The following is a 25,373-nucleotide window of genomic DNA, read 5'->3' on the forward strand; positions in this document are numbered from 1 at the left end:
TAATTAAAAAAATATTTTATTTATTTATGCATATAAGAGCCAGGGTGTAGGCCAGAGGTGCGGGGTGGGGGGTGGTGGTGAGAGGATTCCCCAGAGACAGAGTGGGGAGCAGAACAGGTGGATTGACTCAAATAAACTGCTAAGGGGAGCAATGGGAAGATAGGAGAGGTCTGCTGCACCATGTGGGTCATCTCCCTGGCTGGGGATTGAACTCATGCTGCCATGGCTGGCAGTAGCTTGATAGTAATGAGACTTAACCCCTTGAGCCACCAGGGAGGCCCTCTGTCTTTTTTTAAATCAATAATTTACCTAAACAGTAGAATTCAACATTGTTATTTAATTAAAGAGGGGATGAGTGTGAAAATTATGAGCCATTAATAAATAAATTCTTACTAGCATACAGATCATTTTGATAATTCAAGGGTGTTAAGAACTGAATTTTTTTTCTTTCAAACGATGAGTTTTAAATCCTGTAACCTCTAAGGTGGTATCAAAAAGGAAAAATAAATTCTTTTACTTTGTACTTGGTACCCAAAATAGATTTTATTTAGTGTTATCTAAAATATAGTATCTTGGGCCTCCCTGGTGGTGTAGGGGTTAACGACACAGCACTATCCAGCTATCACCAACCACTGCAGCACGAGTTCGAACCCCAGCCAGCCAGGTTGCTGACCCACATAGTGCAGCAGACCTCTCCTATCTCGCCTGCTGCTGCTCTCAGTAGTGTATCTCAGTGGATCTGCCTGTTCTGCTCCCCATTCTGTCTGGTGAATCCCCCGCACCTCTGGCCTATACCCCAGTTCTTGTATGCATAAATAAATAAATCTTAAAAAAAAAAAATACACTATCTTTTTCACTGTTTTATGTGAGCATTTTGATAATATCTGCCCAGTCCCCTTGATCAAATAGTGATCATTTCTTTACAATTAATAAAAGTATGAAGTTCCCTTTATGTATTCCTGTGAAGTTAGGGCAAGTTATGACAGTATTTTTTCTCTGCTAGATATCTTTGTCCTTATTTTCACATTGCTATAGTGTGTGGACAAGAACACTGTGGTCTTTAGGTTGAGCTTTTCCTCTTAGCATCATTAAATGTGAATAAGGGATAAGAGACAATCCTATTCTCACATATGTAGTTGTTGGAATTCAAGTGGACTCAGTGGGGCATTGGCATCAGGTTACAGAGACTCTGGGATGGGCTCTCTTCTTGTGAAGCTCAGTTTTTCAGGATAGGGAACTAGGCTTTAGAAGATGGAAGAAGGTAACATTTTCACATTGTTGATACCTTGACATTTCAGTGCCAACACAGAAATGTAAAAATGTTCACAATAAGAAATAAAGCAGTAGTCATGACCGTGGCTTTTTAAGTCTCTTCTTGAAAGAGTCAAGCCATGTTTAAGGTGATTTGTTAGCAGCCTTCATGTCCCCTTGGCTGCTGCACTGGATCACATGCATGTCCCTGCCTCTGAGCCTTTGTCAGGACGTCTTCTGTCCTTTAGCACACCCTAGCCCGCCTGCTCCCCTGCTTTCCCCAATGCCAGCTTAATGGGAAGATGGAAACAGTCAGAACAGACCCCCCCCTCCCTCCCCACACCCCAGGCGGTCCATGAGCAGCACATCACAAAACCGGAGTTGCCCGTGCTAACGTGTCGTTTTGTTTTGCCTTGTCTTCTGCCTTGTCAGAATATCTCTGAAGATGTGATTTTTTCTGTGATGTGCTATAAAGATGAGGATGAAGAGCTGTGGCAAGAAGACCCATATGAGTACATAAGGATGAAATTTGGTAATCGGGATGTTTTCATTCCTTCCTGGGTACATAAAGTCACATACCACGATTCCTGTTTCTAAACGGATTTATTACTTTTGTCAGATTCCCCGAGTCTGCTCTGCGTGGCAAACTCTGAAGCTGACCATGGGCTTGAGGCCCTGGGTGTGGGAGGGAAAGTTGGGGTGCTGTTTGTAGGTTGGGTTCTTCTCAGTCGGGAGGCCCTCTCATCTCTGCATGTCGCTGACCTCGTTTTAGGGACTAGATATTCTTTAAGGGAGTGAAGAGCTGCGGGGGCCCCATGTCTGATCGCTCAGCCCCAACGGGCCTGTCACTTGGGGCCTCCGTGCTACTCCATAGAGTCTGCATCAAGTTGCATTCTACGCAGGGGTGACTGTCCTCTTTTTCCCACGTCCTTGTCAACATTTGTTATTTCCAGTCTTTTCAATATAGGTCATTATTGCAGGGGTGAGGGGGCACCCCACTGTGGGTTTGACTTGTAGTCTTCTCTTTTTATATTTTTGTCACTTGTATTTATTTATATGAACAAAATAATCCTGTATTTTAACTGATATTTAATAACAGTGTTTTTAGATTTGGTGAAAGCTATAGGAGATGAGTCTTGGGTGTTAGTCCCACCAGTGTGTGACTGTGGCAAGTCACTGAGCCTCTCTGACGTGCAGTGCTTTCTGCTTTCAGTGGTGATGGTTCTGGGGGGGTTTGGTGGGATAACGGGGCTTTGGTGGGGTAACATGCACGAGTTGCTTAGTGCAGGTTCTACCCGCTGGTAAAGGCTTTACTGCTGCACCTGGCTCAGAGCAAGCACCAAGTACATGTTAATTAGCCGTACTACTCTTATTTTATTTTTGAGATGAACACTTAGAATTTTTTTAAAAACACTTAAATATGGACATATCAGATACTTCTCATATAGAATTGCCTACTCTGGAATTTGAAAACTTGTGTGACATGAAGTGATGTATTTTAAATCAGTCTATGTCTAGTGAATACCTATCAAACTGAACTGTTTCTCTGCTGGGAGAGTGTCACTTCAGTTCTCACATGGGCCTTCTCCCCACTGGTTTGATGCCTGCCTATGTGTCAGGGCAGTGAGGGGCAGGGTGGGCTCTATGACTCCCTGTTTAAACTAGTGCCCAAGCTCTCTCATTGTGTCGCTGCCACGGCGTCCCGGGGTGTGCCTGAGTGTGTCCTCCTCCCACTAAGTCAGCCCCCTGTTGGAACCTGGGTCCGTGCCGGGCACACAGCAAGCGCCCAAGTTTTTGTTGTGCTTGGATAAAGCACTTTTCCTGTCCTCAGGGTAACAGTTCTACCTGACATGTATTGCTTATTTTAATATGAATATTCAAAAGGACAACGTAAAGGATTGGATAAATGAGGTGCTAAAGCCATAGTTCTGCATCTGCTCTTGCTGTAAGTCATCTTCACCCTGTTGTACATCTTCGTTTTGGAATAGTGGTTTAAGATCTAGAATAAGTCACGATGTCTTTACTAACATGGTTTAACCTTTTAACATCTTAGATATTTTTGAAGATTATGCTTCTCCCACCACAGCAGCGCAGACCCTCTTATATACTGCTGCAAAGAAAAGGAAAGAGGTACAGTTGTCTCTGTAAATTCCGATCTGCAAGGTGACTGGTGCTTATTGGACAGATACCACTAGTATTTGTTTGAAAAGGTGTTTTGTCATTAACCTGCCACTTTAAGACTGTTTTTCTGTCTTAATAAGGGAGAAGGGTTATTTTATTTTCTTAATTATAATTGCTTGGTAAAACAATCAAATGGCTTTACTTTTGAAAGTTAATGCGCCATAGTTAATACTATAGTAAGCCAGTAAAAGCTCATGTAGACTAAAATGGATTCTTCTATTTCTTTAGGTGTTGCCAAAAATGATGGCATTCTGTTATCAAATTCTAACAGACCCGAACTTTGACCCTAGGAAGAAAGATGGAGCCCTGCATGTGATTGGTTCCCTAGCTGATATTTTATTGAAGGTTAAGCTACTCAAAATTTAATTTATTTAATAAAAATGTGAAGCATAGGCAAATGAGAGAATATGAAAGTTGAGCTGACTGTAAATAGCCTTCTTTCTGTCACCTGTTTCTTTGATTAAAATTAACTTTGTCATTTTTTTGTATGAATCTATTGCTATATAAAAAAGAATACAAAGTGACTTTAGTGCTATTTCTGATCTCTACAAAAATTAATGCCACATTATATCTAAGGCACTATTTCTTATTTTAAAGCATATAATATAGAGGTCAAATAATTTCACAGAATTATGAATAGAAGTATGTTCAATGGAAGTCAGACTAGATGTAAATTAAGAAGTAACCTTTGTTATGGACAAGTCAGTGAAGCTCAATTTCTGTTTCCTAACAGAAGAGTTTATTCAAGGACCAGATGGAGCTGTTGCTGCAGAATCATGTGTTCCCGTTATTGTTGTCCAACCTGGGATATCTTCGTGCGAGAGTGAGTTTTTCATATTTCCATTATGTATCATCGAAGTTTCATCTGTAAGGTAATCATTCAACTAGATGTTTTTGCAAAAATTCACATTTCTTGGGTAAATTCACTTTTACCACATACCGTGGTGAAATGAAGTCTATCAGAATATCCCTTCCGGTCATGTAAGCTGAATAGAGAACTAACTTGTAAATAAGGAAAGTGTGGTTTTTAATTTCCATTGTTTTCACTTTGCACCCTGGTCTCATGTGCTACCTTTGCAGAGGGCAGTGATGCCACAGTAGCATACAGTGTAGATTCACAGATGGATTCTCCTTCAGTGTTCAGGACAGGGTGACGTTCCGGTTTGTCTGAAAACTTTACCCTGATTTCCAGCATGTAGCTATGCCTTAGTGAAAGGGAGAAAGTACCAATCCATGTCAATGCTGTTTGTTTCCCAAGTGTATATTATTTCAAGAACCAATATGTTTTATAGAGAAGTAAAAATAGAACTTTAATTCAAGGGCCTCGTGTTTATTTTCATAGCAACGTCAACACAAAAAGTCTTGCTAAAAAAACAACGTATGTTAACAATGCCTGTGCCTTCAAAAGCATGGAGTAAACAGGAGATCACAGTCTCTGGAGAACCATCTGGTCAGATTGGAGATGGAGGTGCTGTGGGAACGTGCTGGAGGTGGGCTGCCGCCTCTGTAGCTGCAGGAATCGAGGTTCTTTTGCTAAAAGTCCTTAGGAATTCAGATAAATTACAGTTGATTGTTTTGTGCATGTAGAAAAATTAAAAAGTACAATAATGGTGTAATTCTGTGGTTTAATAGTTTAAAATTTGGTAATCTATATCAGATTTGAAGTTCCTCATTCCAGGGAGAGTGGAGAACTGGGGAGGCAGGCATAGTGGAGGGAGATGAGGACTGTGGGCTCTTGGCTGGCTGGAAACTATTTCTCCTGTGCCTGAGGGAGAAATCCTGTACTGTGAAAAAATAAGCAAGGATTAAAAAAGAAAATCCTCACTCCTCATGTGAGTGGAAAAACGAAATTTGTGAGGCCAGTCAGTGTACGGGAAAGAATATTCTGTTTATTTGCTCTGAAGACTGGCAACTGGATTTCAAGCACTGGTTGGTAGCAGCTTTTACTTATAAATGATCAATGAGTAATGAATCATCACATTAAAAGCATAAATAGGATTTCTTTTTTCAGACCCACTTAGATTTGGCTGTTTTCTTCTTGTTGTGGAAAATGTGGTTGTCCCTAGCTAACTTAGAATTAGAAAGACTCCTCCTTAAGCAAGGTGGGGAATCTGGAAGTAAGAGACTAGGAGGGCTTATAAGCTGTCCCCCAAAACACAGTGAGAGCCCTTGCTTGAGGCAGTGAGGGCTGGCAGAGGGGCACTGTGTGTGACTGCTGCAAGGCTCACCTAGCAGGGCCCTGCCCTTGTCTCCCCACCGCAGTCCTGCTGGGTGCTCCACGCATTCAGTTCCCTGAAATTTCACAACGAGCTCAACCTGAGGAACGCAGTGGAGCTGGCCAAGAAGAGCCTGATTGACGACAAGGAGATGCCGGTCAAGGTGGAGGCAGCGCTTGCCCTACAGTCACTGGTTTCTAACCAGGCGCAAGGTGAGGGTGGCTCCAATGTCTTTGCTGTCAGCATGGTCTCCTCAGAGTTTCTTTCACCCCCTCTCCTTACAAAGATGGTGCTCTGGGTCTGAGGGTTCAGGGTTCGGATTTTTGAGGTATTGCCCACCAGAAATTTATAGGAGCTTCTTCTAGCTCTTTTCAGGAGTGTAGTTTCTTGAAAATTTTAGACAAGGAAGCAACTTGATAATTACAAGGGCGCTAGTGCAGACAGGATAGACTTGGGGTCCGGTCCTGACCACTACGCCCTGCCGAGGCCTACATGCTCCCGCATAGGAGGCTGGATTGGGCACTGCAAGACTCTCCCTCTTTCCATGGCTCTGCGGATTCTGAAAGCAGCGGAGGCCTTTCTAGTGATGTGCAGAGAACCCTTAGATTGGGAGTCAAAGTTCAAATAAACCTCTGACAATAAATATAACTCTGTGGGCAACGTGAGCCCAATTTCCCTTGTTCAGCAGCTTTTCACTGAATGACTAGACGTGGCGTGACGATGTGTGGGCAGGAGGGTGGGCATTGGGTCATTGGGCATCAGGAAGGTAGGCAGCAGGATGTGGGGTCCGTGGGCACCAGGTTGGCCCAGCCTTTGCATCCAGAACTTCGACACGCGTGTTCTGCTGCCTGGGGGCACACGCACGGCTCCATGTGCAGTCAGGTGGGCTGATGACTCCACTGTCACTCAAGGGCAAGTTGATGCCCCAGGCGTGACACACTGCAGCTGTGTGACTCCCACAGGGCAAGTGTGTGTCCCTGGCCAGTGCCCTTGGCTACCTGACCTCTCACCACTACTGGGTGGCGGACGTCTTTCCTTTTATTCGCCTTGTCTTACTGTTAGCTAAGGAGTACATGAAGCCACACGTGAGGCCTGTGATGCAGGAGCTGCTGCATATTGTCAGGGAGACAGAGAATGACGATGTGACGAACGTCATCCAGAAGATGATCTGCGAGTACAGCCAGGAGGTGGCCTCCATCGCAGTGGACATGACCCAGCACCTGGTAAGTCTGGGAGTGGGTGTGGTCTGGCACCTGCTGCCCCCGGGAGAGGGCATAGCCCAGGATGTAGGGGACTGGAGGAGTGGGCGTGGCCAGGAGTGGGCGTGGTTAGGAGTGGGCATGGCCTGGAGGGGTCATGACCCGGCACCTGGGGGCACTGGAGGGGGTATGGCCCCGCTTGAGGAGTGGGGAGGCCCTTGGAGAGGTTGTGTCCCTTTGGTGGAAAACCCTTGACTTACCTCAATAAATGAAATTCAGAATTTGGAGCTCAATTTTATGTGACTGAAATGCTGGTATGACAATATTTGCTCTGATAATTCTGAGTTAGCAGTTTCTATAGTTAGACTGAAATCCCTCATTTTCTGAGATTTCACAAGGGTGATGCTGCATGTGAGCTTTCTGGAGTCTCCTTTTCTGGGCTTTGAATCTGGAACTGGATTCCCTTCAGATTTGGGCAATTGTTTGTGTTACTTCTTTGACTTTCTCCCTACCATTTTTTTCTCTATCGTCCTGATGCGGAATATTGGGCCAGGACTGAGTCTCTCTTTTCCATGTCTATCTTCTTTGTTTCATTTTCTAAGTGATTCTTGTACTTTGTCTTCTAAACATTTTACCAAGTTTGTTGTTTCGGTCTTACTCGATTTCAGTTTTCTGGGCTCTTCCTAATGACCCAAGAGGGTAGATATTTGCTCTCTGTGGTGGCTAATCCACGTCCCGCCTGGTGACTAGGAGGAAAGGATGACAGTGTTGAGACAGGGCCGTCCTGTCTCCAGGCGTCCAGGCTTCCAGGCGCATGACTTAGTGAAGCTGGTTTACATGCACGGCCCTTTGCAGACTGAGCATGAAGGGTGGGTGTGACAGTCTTCATTGTTGAGTGTGCTTCTTTTTGCAGGCAGAGATATTTGGCAAAGTTCTTCAGAGTGATGAATATGAAGAAATTGAAGACAAAACAGTAATGGCCATGGGAATTCTGCACACCATCGACACCATCTTGACTGTTGTAGAGGATCATAAAGAGGTGGGACTCTGAAGTCTTAGAAGGTCGTTATAGTGACATTGACCCACAATACTATGGTCAGCGAATTTAAAGTCTTGACTTTTACATTTCTATTTAGTTATGTTGCTCGGTTTTTAAAATCTTGTGAAATTCTAGGGGAAAGTCACTTGGTGGTCTGGGTGGGAGCACTGATACAGTCCATTCCTCACTGCCTGCAGGCCAGGGTTGGGTAATAAGACCCGTACCTGGTCAGAGGTGAGTCCTCCAGTCTCAGTGGCTTGTGTAGAGTAATGGGGCAAAACTCTTGTCATTGCAGACCTAGGAATGGATGAGCAGAAGAGCTTAAAACACCATCTTTCCTAGAGCAAATCCCAGAACAGTTTTGGGGTAGAATCTATGCAGGCATTTACCACATGCTTCTCCACTGAGGGGTGGCTCATGTGCATGTGGCTGCAGGGCTGCAGAGGAGGGAGATGAGGCCCTGTCAGGCTCTGTGTGGCAGACGCCATGCTGTCTGTGCAATGGGGACACAGAGCAGGTGGCCGTTCTCTGAATAGCATGTGTAGCCCATGGCTGCAGGTCACCTTGTGCTTGTGGTGCAGCGGTGGTGGCCACCCGGTCACCTCCCAGCAGGCCTGTCTTCAACTAAAAGACTTGATGTGAGCTTTCATTGCCATATTCATTATTTCATTGCCATTTCCATTGCTTTGTGGTGCAATGGAAATGTCCAAATTAAATGACAGCACATGTGCTTATCGAGAATTCTTTCACCTTATATTAGAACTTGTGTTTTATTTTATTTTTGAAGTTTTTAAATATAGTACTTTTTTCTTACATTTTTGTTAACTTTTTGACAGTCTGTGATTTCTCCCCTTGGGTGTGGTCCCTGTAGTTCTCCCCCTACCCATGGCACAGGGTCACGGCTGCTCAGGTGCCTGTGCCCACACTGCACTCCTGATGCTGGATCTGCTTTGTGTCTCACAGAGGAGTGTGTGAACTTGCTGTGGTGAGCAAGGGAGGGGACCCAGGTAAAATCCAGAAGCTTCCTTACTGACAGATAGAAAGCTTAAAACCTTCAGCTGGGTGGCTTTACGAAGGTCATCAGTAGCCGGAAACAAAATGGGTTCCAGGTCTCCTGACGACATGCCCTGTGATTCTGAGCTTTGAATTATTAGAAGCAAATTTTAATAACAGCTTTTCCTTACAAGGAAACATCGCACATATTTGCATATCTACACAAACACTTAAGTATGAAAAGCAAAGTCAGGAATCGTCACGAAAGCTCAGGCACATGCAGTTTTGCTTGTGGTTTTATTTTATTTATTTTTATTTTTTTTTTTAAAGAGGCATGCATTATTTATTTGTTTGTTTGTTTGTTTACACATGCACTGGGTACAGTCAGAAGCGCGGGAGGGTGAGAGAATTCACCAGAGCCAGAGCGGGGAGCAGAGCAGGCAGAAGGATTGAAGTACACTGCTGAGGGGAGCAGCGGGCGGCAGGAGAGGTCTGCGCGCCATGTGGGACCCTCCTCCGGTGGCCGGGGAGCAGCCGGGGATCGAACCGGCGCCGCAGAGGCTACGGGCAGCTTCGCAACCCAGTGCTCAACCGCTGCGCCACCGGGGAGGCCCCAAAGTCACATATTTTTAATAGCAGCCTGGTATCCCTGTGTCAGATTTATTTAAGCCTCTTTCATGGATATAATTTGACTGCCCCTTATTACATGTGCATTTGGTTGTTGCTGATGACAAGCTTTGCGGCAATGGATGGTCTTTCCATAGTGACAATCTGGAGGGCATGCTTCTTGAGGTGGAATTGCTGAATTAAAGGACATATCCAGGAGCCAGTTAGAAGGCTACTCCTTACTCGTCCTTTGAGGTGCAACCAGCGTCCACTCTCCAAACGTCTCTGCCCAGCACCCTGCTTTCTAACAGTTGCTGTCACTTTACTGATCGCTGAAGGGTGTTCTATTTTGTACTCGTTATGTCTTAGGATGAACATCTTTTTATAAGCTTAAGTTCTGTTTATGTTTCTTTTTTTAGTAACCTTTGCCTTATTTATTGTCAACTGGATTTCATCAACAAAAGGGAATTTGATCTTTGTAATACTGCTTGAAAATGTTTCACTCAATTTTTCATGTATCTTTGACTTTCTCCTGTTCTGTGTAGAGATTTTTAATTTTTGAAATCACATGGCTCACTACATTTATTTCTGGTTGCTGGACTCTGAGCCATTTTCCTTTTTTGGGAATATATATGAATTCGTTTAAAATCTTCTAGTATTTTTAATGGTTTGTTTTGGCCTTCACGTTGAAATCTTTGATCTATTGGGAATTTATTTTGGTAGAAAACATAAGTTAAGGAACTAATTTAATTGGTAATTTTATTGTACATTTAATTTACATTTCCATCATTAGTCCACGTTGCAGAATTTTCTGGTGTATTTGCACGTGTTAACTTTTACATGAAGTTTAGAATGATCAGCTTCTCTCAAAGATCCTATTGATATCTTTATTGGGATAATTAAATATATAGATTAATTTAGGGGTCATCATGATGAATTTTAAATTAAATGTTCGAAATTTGTCTTTAGGTTACTCAGCAGTTAGAAAATATCTGTCTACGCATCATCGATCTTGTTTTACAGAAACATGTAATTGGTAAGTTCAAAGGCTGAGTATAAAGGTAAACTGAGAATTTTTTAAACATTTCATGAACTTCAAGTGTGTTTTCAGCCCCTCAGTTAAACAAGCCGGACAGTGTTGAGAAAGAGAAGTTTGCATTCTCTTCATGTTTTGGATATACTTTCTATAATTAGATGCTATTTCCATTTATACATAAACTTAATATATCCAATAAAAAAAAATTTTTTTTTAAGATTTATTTATACAAGAACCAGGGTACACGCCAGATGTGCGGGAGGGTGAGAGGATTCACTAGAGATAGAGCGGGGAACAGAACAGGCAGACTGATGAACTACACTGCTGTACATATTTTATAAGTTTCACAAATTGATAAAATACTGTACAGCCTTTAGTTTGTGAAAATAAGTGAGTCAGGTAGATATTTCAGGCTGGCTTCATTAAACTCTCCAAAGAATATTAATTATTTTATAATTTTTAAGTCCTTTATAGGGCCTCCCTGGTGGCACAGCGGGTTGAGCGCCACGCTGTGAGGTTGCCCTCAGCCTCTGCAGCACGGGTTCGATTCCTGGCCAGCCAGGGAAAAAAAACCCACATGGTGTGGCAGACCTCTCCTGCCTCTCCCACTGCTCCCTTCAGCAGTGTCTTCAGTCCATCTGCCTGTTCTGCTCCCCGCTCTGTCTCTGGTGAATTCTCTCACCCTCCCACACCTCTGGTCTGTACCCCAGTTCCTATATAAATTTAAAAAAAAAAGTCCTTTATAAATTTAAAGTCCTTGTCTGAGAGAAGCAGGATAGTCTTATCCATTTCTGATATAGTTTTGTAAGTGTGAACGCTATTTTCCACATCATGACAAAGACATTTTTCTCTCAGTTTTCCCAGTAAGGTGAGTCACAGCAGATCTTTGCTTTGTCTTATGGGGGGACAGGGGGCAGGCCCATGTCACTGAACCAGAATGCTGAGGAAGTCAGTGCTGAGAGGCCTGGTGTGTGTGGCTGGCCTGGCCCTTCTTTGTATGTCTTTCCACGTTGGTGTTGGCTGGAGCTCTAACTGTGGGTTCTCGTCTTTCCAGAATTCTATGAGGAAATCCTCTCGCTGGCATACAGTCTGACCTGCCACGGCGTCTCCCCTCAGATGTGGCAACTACTGGGCATCCTGTATGAGGTCTTCCAGCAGGACTGCTTTGAGTACTTCACAGGTGTGGCCCTGACAGGCACACCTGTACCTTATCTGGACAGCATTTTCTGTGATTCTCTCAAAGTGCATGATTCCAGCACTCACCAGAAAATAGTTGTTCTTACCCCTATGGAGTGAAGCTGCTCTTTCCGCCCTGGGCACACAGATCAGGGGCCAGAGCGGCCTACTGTGGCCTCCTTTGTGCCAGCAGAACCAGTTTTCACTCCAAATTCAGCTCCTACTTGCTGAGAGCTAACTGCGTTCCAGGCTCTGTAGCAGCTCCATACTAGGATGGGGACAAAGTAGACAGCCCATGTCGTTTCCACTCTTCCTTTCTGGGGAGGGAGCCACAGAAGACCAGGAAAACTTGCTGTGTGTCAGGTGGCATGCTGCGGATAAAGAGAAGAAAACTCAGACCGATCGCTGCAGCGAGCTATGTTTTCATCTCTCCTCCTGTAAATTGGGGTGCTCTCTGGTCTGTAGCACTTTGTGGTTGTGAGGGGAGATAGTGGTGTGTGAGTGCTTCAGTGGGAATAATTACTTCTATCTGTGTTATTCAAGTCTTTTTGGAATTTTGACTTTCTGCCCAGACATGATGCCTCTCCTGCATAATTACGTGACAATAGACACCAACACGCTGCTCTCCAGCCCAAAGCACCTGGAAATACTCTTCACAATGTGCAGAAAGGTGAGTGTGTCCTCAGCTGTCATCCTTGTGGCTCTCCGCAAAGTTTTAGGGTCTGACTTGAGGGCATGTCTCCAGTTTGTGTAAGTGTTCAGTTCTGTGTTACCTTCATCCACACATACTTTTTGCTTTATATTTTCAAATCCAGCTTGGGATTGTGATTTGAAAATTTTATGTAATGCTTTGTGCTTGAGAATGTTTCCCACTTTGGTCACTGTACTTTATGATGTTCAGGGTCAGTAATTATTCTTTAAAAAGATGCATGTTTGCGGGCCTCCCCGGTGGCGCAGCGGTTGAGCGCTGGGTTGCGAAGCTGCCCGCAGCCTCAGCGGCACCGGTTCAATCCCCGGCTGCTCCCCGGCCACCGGAGGAGGGTCCCACATGGTGCGCAGACCTCTCCTGCTGCCCGCTGCTCCCCTCAGCAGTGTACTTCGGTCCTTCTGCCTGCTCTGTTCTCCGCTCTGGCTCTGGTGAATTCTCTCACCCTCCCGTGCTTCTGACTGTACCCAGTGCATGTATAAACAAAACAAACAAACAAACAAATAAATAAATAAATAAACATGCCTCTATAAAAAAAAAAAAAAAAGATGCATGTTTGCTTGTGTGAATAGGAAAAGTGCTAGGGAAGTTAACACACAGTTTGTCTTTTACAATTTTTGTTTTGATTGAACATATATAGTAGTAGTCTCCAGGTGCAGGTGAGTTGAACCCAAGTAAGACAAAGTTGGAATCATTGGAAAAACAACATTATTTAGCTCAATGCTAGGTCATTTATAAGCTGCACAGTGGTGGATGCAGACAGTGTCATATGCTGTGTCACCTTTGTCACAAGCTCTTGGTTTTTCCTTGGTTGGACCTTGGTATCATTGATGACTAGTGTTTTTCTTCTTTCCATGCATAGATACATACACTATAAATATAAATGATTACCTAAAGCTGGCAGAGTTGAAATTTCTGATAAACAGAAACCAGAAACCCTTGGAGCTGGGAGCGAGAGCAGGTGTGCAGCCTGTCTGGGAAGGGACATGCAGCAGCCCCTCTGTGTCTGCCCTACTCAGTCTGGAGTGGTTCCCCTTCAGGTCTCTGTGCCTGGGAGACTTTCCTGATGTGTAAAGGGAAGGACGGAATCAGTATTTATCCACTCACTTGGGTCTGTGATAACCCAGCTTGTTAAATAAAGCCTAACCACCTGGTGGTCTTGGCCACCCGCCTCCCCAGCCCCCTTTCCGTCAGAGATAGCTGCCAGTGAGGGAAAGTGGCAGTGGAAAGCCTCATGGCCCGAGTCCCTTGGTCACGCACTGCCGCTCTGCATTATGGGGGGCAGAGTGAGAGTGATGTCCTAGTATTTATCAAGTAGTTAAATCTGTTTCTTCTTACTTTTGTTAACGACTAGTGTGTGTTAAACTCTCGCCTAATACCAGGTGTCTCCACAGCACTTAGTACGTGTTATTTAGACTTGACGACGTCTTGAAGAAGGACCACCTTTTTGTCAGAAGGGAGTCAGGGACACAGTCTATTGTCTGGTGCCTTGTGTTTAGTGTATCACCCTCTGTCTCAGCTACTATGTGTCGAGTCAGAGCTGAGCCAGGGGCCCTGGGTGAGCGATGCGCCGATGCGCTGCCCAGCTGCCCTGGCCCCACGGTTGTGTGACCATCCCTCTTCAGTCTTCTCTGCTTTCAGGTGTTCCCCTCCACAGTCTCATTTTACCACTTTAATGTCCCTGTGGAAAGGACTAGAATTAAATGAGAGTGTTCAATGTGTCATCTTTATTGGGAACTTCCTTTGAAGTAATTTTTCCTTAAGTTCTGTTTTTCTATGAAATTATTCAATTCATGTAAGTTTTCAAATATAAAAGGATTATAGTCTCCATGGTGTTCTCTTCTTTTTTTTCTTTTTTTAAAAGATTTATTTATTTATACATACAAGAACTGGGGTATAGGCCAGAGGGGTGGGGTATGAGAGATTCACTAGAGACAGAGTGGGGAACAGAATAGGCAGATTGACCGAAATCCACTGCTGAGGGGAGTAGCGGATGAGACAGGAGAGGTCTGCCGCACCATTTGTGTAGCTCCCAGGTCAGGGAGCGAGCTTGTGCAGCAGTGGCTGTGGATAGCTTCACAGGCTGTGTCCTAACCCCGTAGGCCACCAGGGAGGCCTGGTGTTCTCTTATTATTTTTTTTTTAGAGATTCATTTATTTATGCAAGCACTGGGGGTACAGGCCAGAGGCACGGGAGGGTGAGAGAATTCACCAGTGACAGAGCAGGAAGCAGAACAGGCAGAAGGACCGAAAACACTGCTGAGGGGAGCAGTGGGCAAGACAGGAGAGGTCTGCCCCGCCATTTGGGCATCTCCCTGGCCCGCCGGGAATCAAACTGGCACTGCAGAGGCTGCGGAGAGCTTCACAGCGCTGCATTCAACCTGCTGCGCCACCAGGGAGGCCCCGTTCTCTTATTTTTAATCTTGCCTTGATCTGTAGTTATGTCTCTTCTGTTCTTAGTATTTTTTAAAAATTTTACTTTCTTTGCTTTTTAGAATAATTTTGGCAAAAACTGCCTTCTTCATTAAACCTTTTCTCAATGAATCTATTTTTTATTTTTCTCTTTTACCTTTTGTTGTCTTTAGTTTTCATTTCTCTCATCTTCTTTGGGTTAATTCTGTTCTTATTCTTATGTCTTGTGTTTGGTTCTTTAACTTAGTAATTTTTTCATCTTAACTTCTAATACAGACATGCTTCTGTGAGCCTCTTGGGAACCGTCCTAAGGGGCAACCAGATTTTATGTCTGAACACACGCATATTGTAGAGCTATAATTGTGAAAACACAGAATTGTCAACAGGGGAACAGTTTGGCCTTTGTTGTATCTGCACAGTCCTAAATGGCTGTAATGTCCATGTGGGGAAACGAAAGTGTGTATAGTATCAAATTATGGTTGTTATTATTATGAGAAATGGGTGTTTATGAACAAGAAAACAGAAGGAACAGAATAACACAGAGTTTTCTTCATTGTTTAATCAGAAGACCGGTTTGTTTTCTTTTGATTTCATTTTGTTGTTTTGTTGTCTGGGGATGCTTTGTTTATCTGGGCAATGAACTCACATAGCCCTCTTGTTAATCCAAAGTGAAGTAAGTGAATTACTCCTCCTTCTAAGAAATGACACTGGCTAGGGAGGATAAATGGGCTTTAATTTCACCTTCCTCTGCTGGGTTGGCAAAGTAAATTTAGACAGCAAGCAAAGCTGTGATTCTAATGGCCTGATTTTTATGGCTATTTGCCTCTTGTGGACTCATTTGAATTCTCTGCTGGGCCACTCACTACTAAACTGACTGTAATCACTGCAGGTCCTGTGTGGAGACGCGGGTGAAGACGCAGAGTGTCATGCGGCCAAGCTCCTTGAAGTCATCATTCTCCAGTGCAAGGGCAGGGGCATCGATCAGGTGCGTGTGTATAGCAGCCTTGCGCTTGACACCCCATCATGCATTTGCATTTCTGGGTAGCTCTCCTGCCCACCCGTGTCTACGCAGTTGGCTTCTCTGAGGTGTTTGTATAATAATCCTGCCCTTTTGTATATTAAAAAAAAAAGAACATGAACAACATTTTATTTATAAGGTGATGGAAAATAAAGAAATACTTTGTGTTTGCTGGTGCACATTGTATTTAAATGACAAAGAAAACCCCCACACGATTCGCGAATCGGAGATCTATCATAAATTCTAGCTGAGAAAGATGTACATGGAAAATTCTGCAGTGATTTAAGAAGCTAGCAAGTCTATCCTGAAAGTATACATAGATATGCAGCTGCTACTCAGCTGGGTTTCCATTGTTCTGTGTTTTCTCTTTGTTTTGCTAGTTAAGTGCTCCCACATTTCTTGCAAAAAAGAAAAGTTTCTCTACTAATTTAAAACGTATTCCAAATTTTCAAGACAAGTTTTGATACTGTTGCGGTATGATGTTTAACTTCTGAGGAAAACAGGTCACGTGTTCATGCCAAACTGGAGTTCTCTCTCTTTCTTACCATTCTGTGATTTTGCTTCATGTTTTCCTAACAGTAGCTTTACTGAGGTCTTACTCACCTACTGTCCAATTACGCATTTGGGACACATGCTCTGGAGCTTTCAGCACATACACAGAGAGTACAGCTGTCCCTACCATCCACCCAGGACATTTGTCACCGCCCCCCAGCAGTCCTGGTCCTGAGTAGTCACATCTTATCTCCCCTTAGCACATCCTGGCCTATTTCCTTCTCTTGGATCTGCCTATTCTAGACCTTTCCTACTTGTGGGGTCGTATGGGGTTCTCCTGAATGACTCCCCACTCTTTGTCATGCAGGGAACTGCATCCCTGCTTCTCTGCTCTTGGTGCCAGGGGCTCCACTGTGTGGACCTGTCACTTCTGTCTGTCCGTCCGTCAGTCGATGGACACATGCGCTGTTTCCACTTCTTGGGTACTGTGAATAACGTGTGAACACTTGTGTTTGAATTTTTTTGTGGACATGTTTTCATGTCTCCTGTCACATGCTTGGTGGTGGTGACTCCATCGTCAAACATCTAAGGAATTACCTGGACGCTTCTCAGCTGCCAGCATAGAGTGAAGGCTCTGCTTTCCTCAGATCCTTGCTGGCACCTGTTTCATTTGTCTTTTTGTCTTTTGTTTATCTATCTATTGTGTAGAAGAACCGGGGTGTAGGCCAGAGGTATGGGTTGGTGAGAGGATTCCCCAGACACAGAGTGGGCTGCAGAACAGGTGGATCTACTGAAATCCACTGCTGAGGGGAGCAGTGGGCGAGACAGGAGAGGTCTGCTGCGCCATGTGGGTCAGCATCCTGACCAGGGATTGAACTTAAGTCGTAGCAGTCATAGCGCTGAGACTTAACCCCTAGGCCACCAGGGAGGCCCCTCATTTGTCTTTTTGTCTGACTACCCTTATGGATGTGAGGTAGGGTCTGCCAGCTCTCACGTGAGCCTTCCCACCCCTTTGCAGCCAGCCTTTGTGTCTGACTCTGTGGAAAGCATGTAGTCGGAGCTGGTTTTATTTCTTACCTGCTCCCATGTTCTCTGCCTTCCTGTTGTCCACTCACATTAATGTTGCTACTGCTCCATGGGGATGAGTCTGCCATTTTATTTATGATTTAACATGTGTCTGTCATTTTGTTCCTTATTCTCCTTTGACTACTTTCTTTTGAATTAAATATCTTCTAATATCACATTTTTAATCTCTAAAGCTTTTTGCCTCACTATACATTTTTATTTTCCTAGTGGTTGCCCTGGTGCTCACTGCACACATCCTCCCTTTCCAGAATATCCTTCAGGGAGACAAGGGACTCCTACGGCTCTGGCCTTTCCCCACTCTGCAGTCTTGTCACATGTGCTGTATCCTTGTATGTGACAGACCCCACAGTGCACTGTCGCTGATTATGACTTTTATAATTTGATGTCTATTAAAAAAACTGAAAAAAGGGCCTCTCTGGTGGCACAAGGGGTTAAGTCTCAGCACTATGAAGCTATCGGCAGCCGCTGCAGCATGAATTCCATCCCTGGCCAGGGAGCTACCCACATGGCTCAGCAGACCTCTCCTGTCTCACCCGCTGCTCCCTTCAGTGGTGTATTTCAGTCAGCCCACCTGTTCTGCTCCCCACTCTGTCTCTGGTGAATCCTCTCATCCCCCTCCCCCCATTCTGCACCTCTGGCCTACACCCCAGCTCTTGTATGCATAAATAAATAAATTAAATCTTTTTTTAAAAAAAGCTAAGAAAATCCACTGAGTTTGTATTTATCGAGTTTGTTTTGTTAACCTTATTTTACTTCTCACTTTCTTCATTTGTTCCTGTGGGTGGGACTTACCATTTGGCATCACTGCCTCTCTCCAGTCAGCCCTACTCTTTGTGTTGTTAGTGTCCAACATGTTGCTTTTATACATCTGCAGGCTCAACAAGGCAGTTATCATGTGTTTTTGTTTCATCTCTTCAGTTGAGAGAAAAAAATCCAAGAAATAATATGTGTACCATTTTTATAGATATGTAGTCACCCTCTCTGGTGTGCATGTTGTGTGTGGGCTTGTGTGTGGTTCGTGTCACCTTCCAGGACACCTGCCCTCAGCTTGCAGACAGTGGGAGGCAATTGGAAGCCCCGCTAGAGTCCTGTGCTTATTTGTTTGGGGTGTCTTTATTTTACTTCACTTTTGAATGACGTTTCAAACCTCCATTTTGATTTCTTGGCTGATGTTTGTTTTCTCCTGACCATCTTACCCCAGTTTTCAGGCCTTGCTGTTCTGCCCAGATATAACCTTGTGCGGTGCTGACATGCTGGCCTGCCCCAGTGGCAATGGTCTTGACCTTGAGTGCCCCTGACGTGGGGGGCCTAACCCAAGTGGTGACTGTCCTGACCTTGAGCGGCCCCTGTTCTGCTGGCCTGCCCCGAGTGGTGTCAGTGCATATTTATCCCATGCTGCTGTTGTCATAATTTTCTTGACATGTCTCTCTGTGGACTTCTTTGTGATTCTCTTCCTCAGAATTTGTTGAGTTTCTTGGATGTTTACCTTGTTTTTTGTTTAAGTTGTGAATTTTCCAGCTGTTATTTCTTAAAATGTTTCTTCATCTCATCTCCCCCTTCTCTTTCTCTCTGGCCCTCTTGTTGCACATGTGTTGATGGACTCAATGGCACCCCGTCTTTGCGGCTTCCATGACTCTTTGAGCCTCTGGTCATTATTCTTCATTCTTTCTTGGCTCTGGACTTTACACAGGCAGTGTTATCTTTTTTTTTTTAATTTTTTAAATTTTTTTTTTATTATTTATTTATACAAGCACTGGGTACAGTCAGAAGTGCGGGAGGGTGAGAGAATTCACCAGAGCCAGAGCGGGAAGCAGAGCAGGCAGAAGGACCGAAGCACACTGCTGAGGGGAGCAGCGGGCGGCAGGAGAGGTCTATTGCGCCATGTGGGACCCTCCTCCAGTGGCTGGGGAGCAGCCGGGGAGCAGCCGGGGATCGAACCAGTACTGCAGAGGCTGCGGGCAGCTTCGCAACCCAGCGCTCAACCGCTGCGCCACCAGGGAGGCCCACAGTGTTATCTTTTGCCTCTGTCTTCAAGTTTGTCAGTTCACTCTTCTGACAGTTCACATCTGACCTTGAGTCCTATTAGTGAAGTTCTTATTCTGTTTATTATGCCTTTTAATTCCTGCATTTCCATTTGAGTCTACTTTATAATTCGGATGTCTTTATTTATACTTTATGTTTAAGGGACATTGTCATCAGCCCTTCCTTGAAATGGAAAGAAGGCACCTGGAAGCCAAGTCTGGTGTCTTACCTCCCCAGTGAAATAGTGCAGGAAGTGGGAAAGGGTGCAGCTTGAGGCTGTAGGAGTCTAGGCTGGAGGAGTCAAGGCTGGAGGAGTCAGGGCTTCAGGAGTCAAGGCTGGAGGAGTCTAGCAGCTGCACTGTGGCTAACAGAGGAGGGTCGAGTGATTGAATCGCCTTCCCCCGCTAGACCCATTTGAAGTGAGCACATAAGGGCTCCTAAGGTAACACGGTGGGTTTCTGCTCCTTCAGTGGAATTGCAGAGGGATTGAACAGTCATATGACATGCCTGAAAGTCAAGCCGCTTAGGGACCTCTGGTGTCAGTGGGGTCATCTTAGGGTGCCCTCAAGTGAAGCAGAAGGATGGGGTTACCTGGCATTCCCTTCCTCTGTTTCCTGTCAACTGGTGGTTGGAGCTAGAGATTTGGGGACATTCACATGTGATTTATTTGGAGTGAATGCTTTATAGGTGTTGGTTTTTATTTCTCCGGGAGGCACAGAATGTTTGGTTGTCTCTCATTTTATGATAGTACTGTTGGTGATGATATTCTAGTTCTGTCATTCATATACTTGCTGGCACATTTCTGTGAAAAGCTTTCTCATGGTATCTGGTTACTCTGAAGAACAGCTTGAATGTTTCCCTTTATGTACTGTTATCCAAAATAAGTTCATTCCCTGGCATCCTTGAGAAGTGACCTGTGAGCTATTCTGTTGTTTTGGTTTTTTTTTGGTAGTGTTACTTTTAGGTTCAAATTGATTTGATGTCATTCAGTCTATTTCAGGCTTACAGACTTGTTTCTGCTTTGCTGTGGGGGCCCCTTGGATTTGTTGCAAGTGCTTTTGACTGGACTCTGGTGCTTGGCCCCTTCCTTGTCCTCTGGAGGCAGCTGCCTCCAGCACATTTCCTGCCCTGCCCTGGGAAGTGGCTTTCCGAGTCTGCAGCCCGGGCCTGTTCATTGCTGATGACTTGGTCATTGTTTCTGCATAAGAACCAGGAAATACATATTGCACCCTTTTTAAGATTAACATGCAGATACTTTCCATTAAAATACAGGACCACCTTATTTCAACTTAACTAATTGATCTTAATCTATATCTCCCATACCCAGAGTCCTGGTTGTCATCATTGTTACTCACTTGCTTCACCCACTAACATGTACCTGCCATGACACTGCCAACACCGTCACCAACCTGCCATCAGTGTGAACAGCCCAAGAGTACATGGCTGTGTCCTGAAGATGGAAAGAGCTACTGCTTTTTCCATCTTCAGGACACAGCCATGTACTCTCAGGACAAGTACTGTGAAAAAACAGGCGAATCGTTATATATCAAGTCAAGTAAAATAATTCCTGTATGGTTAATTTATTAATTTTTTAAAAAAAGATTTGTTTATTTATACAAGCACTGGGGTACAGACCAGAGGTGCAGGAGGATGAGAGAATTCACCAGGGACAAAGCAGGGAGCAGAACAGGCAGGACTGAAATACACTGCTGAGGAGAGCAGCGGGCAAGACAGGAGAGGTCTGCTGTGTCATGTGGGTAGCTCCCTGGCTGGGGATCGAACTTGTGTTGCAGTGAATGTGGATAGCTTCACAGATTGCGTCTTAACCCCTTGTGCAACCAGGGAGGCCCCTCATTTATTAATTTTGATATCTAGGAATTGCTTAAGAGGTTTTTTAAAAGGAGTATATAAAATATACATAATTCCAAACTCTGATTCACAAAACAATGCTTAATTAGGAAATTCTAGTTTCCATCCATGTCCTCTCTACTCTTACTCTCCATTCCCATTCTTTCCCATGTTTTTAGTTACTCTTTCATTAAAAAAAAACGGTACATAGATCTATATTCATTCTCTCCTCAGCTTCTTAGGTGGCAGCACATGCACGGCCCTCCCCAGTAATGTGATCCTGCGTTTACACTGGCCAGCAGAGACACTACAGCCTTCCTGAGGCCCCACGGGTCTCTGTGGGTTCACATCTCATGTTCAAAGATCCCATCTTAAGTTTTGTTTTCTTACAACATGTGGGATTATTTTATTTTTCCTAGTTTTAAAACCACAAGGCTGCTTTATAATTTTGCTGACTTTGCATGTAGTAGTGAATACTTGTTAAATGAAACTTTATTTTTAAGAGATCTGAAAAAGAGCTTTTTGAACTTAGTTTGCGTTTTCTTATGACTTCATTGATTCACAGCACTTATTTGATGATAGTAATAACTTTTAATGTAACCTCTGTCCTATATGTGTTATGCTGTCTGATCTGAATGCTCTGATGACTAGGAGAAGAAATCCAGAGTTAACTTAGGCCTCTCTTTAGGAAGACTCCGTCTTGGAGCACCATACATAACCGTGTGTTGAATTTAATGTATCACCCTAAACACGGCTAGTATAGTGGTCCTCTGATCCTAATGTGTTTGTGATTCTTCCTACTAAAGGAAACAATAAAGTGAACTTTTAAACTTCCACATGGAACATCGATGTTAAATTTACTTTTAATAGATACTTTAAAGATTTTTGTATGTTTTAGGTTCAAAACAAACTTGAGTGGAAAGTACAGAGAAAGCACTCTGATCTCAGGTGTCCATTATCCTGATATCCTACAGAGTAGTTTCTGCCCCAGCAGTCCTCTGTTCTACCTGTTTGTCCCTCCTTCCCTTGAAATTTGATTTTTTTAATTTTAAAATGAGCTTGTATTAAAACCTCAAATTTTTTTTTTTACACAAATAATTTCAAGCTGTTGCTTTTACTTGGGTATAACTGTTAGGAAATACTTCTAGTGCATTTCATTTATCCATATTGTGTTCTAGAATTGGAGTCAGATAAGCTTTTTTAATGTACCAAGTCTGCTGTTTTCTCTCTCTCTTTCTTGCTTACCAAATAGCAATTTTCTTTCTCAAGAGAAATCCTGATCCCGGCATGCTTATTCTCAGGCCTGTTCCTTTATCGCTGCCTTTGACCTTCACCTTGCATGTGGCAGTGGCTGATCCACATTTGGCTTGTTGCTGTTGCTGCAGCAGAAGCTCTTGGGGGGCCATCTTCAGCTAGTGGGACCTGTATATAGTGGGGAGTGGGGAGAGGGAGAGACTTGCAGGACTACTCCAAGGCCTTTTCCTGCCCATGTACTTCTGAGATTTTATGAGAAGGTGAAATCTGTTAACTCAGGAAATGACTTAAATAAGCAGAAGTTCTGTCAGGGTGTGTTTCATTCATTGACGATGCTTTTTGCCAACATGCGTCTTTCTAGCAAAGCCCCTACTCCTCCCCACCCCCATTCTCCCCAAGCCTGGCTGACTCTCTGTCCTTGTCCCTTCAGTGCATCCCACTCTTCGTCCAGCTGGCCCTGGAGAGGCTGACCCGCGGGGTAAACACCAGCGAGCTGCGCACCATGTGTCTGCAGGTGGCGATTGCTGCCCTCTACTACAACCCTGACCTGCTTCTGCACACGCTGGAGAGCATCCATCTGCCCCACAACCCAGGGCCCGTGACCGCACAGTTCATAAACCAGTGGATGAACGACACCGACTGTTTTCTTGGGTATGTGACTTTTGGCTTTAACACTGCCTTTCTGTTTCATGAGAGTGGACTGCTGGACGTGTGCACGTCAGAGCAAGTGGCAGGGGCTTTCATACCTGGTGTGCTGGTCGCACCACATGGGGGGGTTGGGGCTGTGTGTGGTGAGAGCTGGTGTGAGCTAGTGCGAGGGACAGGCTGTTTTTGACTTACAGTTTTGGTTTCGTCTCTAGGATAAAATGTCTGTCCAGGTTCCACTTGAAGTGTCCGTCCAGGTCATTACATTTCTCTGGGTGGAAACATTCTAAATAGGCCCCTTTGTCAGGAAAGTGCTGGTGAAGGCCAGCACACCGTCTCAGGATAGTAAACTCCCAACACATCTTGGGGCACTGATGGTCAAAGGCGAGTGAGGAGGTGTCATTGTGGCCCAGGTGCCCCCTGGGAGGAGAGCCTGGCCTTGTGGGAAGCTCTCTCCTTGTTTTCAAACTTAGGGAGGTGGGAGTCCACCTGGCAGGCTCGTGCTGCCCTTGAGCAACCCCACACAAACTAGAGACTGCGTCATGCTAGCACTTGAGCTCGACTGCTGATTGACTTGCTGGAAACACCAGAAGGAGCTAGTGCTCTTTTACGGATTTGCAAGGTGGTGTTTGGAAAAGCTATCAGTGGGACACTGCTAAGTATCGGGAGGGTGGTGGGGTGGGTATGGCGGAGTGTCTTCAGATATGTGGCACTCTCTCGTCCTGCTTGTAGGGGACTGGAGTTTATCCTGATGTAGATTTCTCATTAAAGCCTTGAAGGGAACAACATATTTTATATTGTGCCTAACATTATCTGTGACAAAGAGGATGGGTCAGTGAGTATAGGCTGGGGCCTTCGCAGGTGTCTCCTCGTTAGTATCTCTGAGCAATTTTCTGAAGGTGGGCAGCCATTGCTAGGCTGAGCACGCCTGGGGCAGCCTCGTGGAGCCCCCCGATAGCCCTTTTCCTACCTCTCCTCCCATCACCCTCCTGGCTGACCTCAGCCAGGTCCTGGTGCTGGACTCCCCCATACAGCCTTAGCCCACTTACCCCCTGCACATCTGTGGCTCGAGCCACCCAGCAAGAAACAGCAGCAGCTGGTCACATGTTTTCACTGCCTGTGCCGTGTGTTGCTCTTATGTATATAGATTGACTACCTGAATGTTTTGTTCATTCCTGCAATTTTAAGAGCCTTGATACCAATACAGCAGTTTTTTCATTCTTCGATCTGTTTAGTTGTGAATGACTTAGAAGAAACACTTAGCAGAAAATGTGTGTCATGTATTGATCTATTTGTCCAATTTTTCGTCTTCAGAATGGAATTTTCCTTATCCTGCTATGGCAGAGGATGTCTCACAGGTTTACTTGTAAGCCACATGCTCGGCTTATGCTGAGTTTTTCAAGTAGGGTGGGGGGTTAATGTGGAGTCTCTGCGCCCACTAACCTTGTAAATCAAGTGAACAGAGCCAGAGTTGAAGGGACTTTTCCTTCTTCTGCCGGATAGGAATTTTATGCTGTCAAATATATGTATTCCTGTTTTAATAAGACTCCTTGTGCCAATACCAGAGATACCATTTTTATTAAACATAATTTGATACTGTATCAAAGTTTATCATAATTGCAGACTTCGTTGATCTCTGATAACTGGTTTCCAAAACTTGGTTGGCATGCACTTCACGCAGCATCAGGGGCACCTCGGCAGAACCGCCACGCGCCAACCTTGGGGTGCCCCGATGCTTCTTTCTATAGTTCCCCCCACACGTGTCCTCTTTCTCACTGCACATCTTGTCTCCTTTGGGATGGGCAGGCATCACGACCGGAAGATGTGCATCATAGGCCTGAGCATCCTCTTGGGACTACAGAACCGCCCTCCCGCAGTCGACGCCGTGGCAGGGCAGATCGTGCCCTCTGTCCTCTTCCTCTTTCTTGGCCTTAAGCAGGTCTGTGCTACCAGACAACTCGGGTCTCGGGAAGATCGCGCCAAGGCAGAGAAAGCCGACGTGGAAGAAAATGGTAATGCCACCTGCTTGCGATGTATGCTAGCACTGATCTTGATGTGAAAAAACATTATCTTTGAATCTCAGTCTATTTGCAGTTAGTAGACAGATTTGTGTTCTTTTTCACATGTTGCACATTTAACAAATATTTTGGGTTTGGCTGCGTTAATTATATCACATGGGGTAAATTTAGATTTG

General features: G+C 44.6%; 1 protein-coding gene across 1 annotated transcript in view; it reads left to right on the top strand.

Moving 5' to 3' along the window:
• Positions 1-25,373, top strand: part of IPO8 (importin 8) — a gene marked incomplete at its 3' end in the record, with an annotated part of 50,069 nt that overhangs the window by 18,704 nt on the left and 5,992 nt on the right. The window contains exons 10-22 of the mRNA XM_084254665.1: positions 1,684-1,783; positions 3,305-3,381; positions 3,661-3,777; positions 4,166-4,255; positions 5,695-5,860; positions 6,711-6,871; positions 7,761-7,886; positions 10,455-10,521; positions 11,576-11,701; positions 12,270-12,367; positions 15,704-15,799; positions 22,965-23,185; positions 24,986-25,191. Of these exons, the coding sequence (XP_084110791.1) occupies positions 1,684-1,783; positions 3,305-3,381; positions 3,661-3,777; positions 4,166-4,255; positions 5,695-5,860; positions 6,711-6,871; positions 7,761-7,886; positions 10,455-10,521; positions 11,576-11,701; positions 12,270-12,367; positions 15,704-15,799; positions 22,965-23,185; positions 24,986-25,191 (1,651 nt within the window). The remainder of the gene's footprint in view (positions 1-1,683; positions 1,784-3,304; positions 3,382-3,660; positions 3,778-4,165; positions 4,256-5,694; positions 5,861-6,710; positions 6,872-7,760; positions 7,887-10,454; positions 10,522-11,575; positions 11,702-12,269; positions 12,368-15,703; positions 15,800-22,964; positions 23,186-24,985; positions 25,192-25,373) is intronic.

Source organism: Talpa europaea, assembly GCF_964194135.1.
Source record: "Talpa europaea genome assembly, chromosome: 15".
Taxonomy (NCBI): Eukaryota; Metazoa; Chordata; class Mammalia; order Eulipotyphla; family Talpidae; genus Talpa; species Talpa europaea.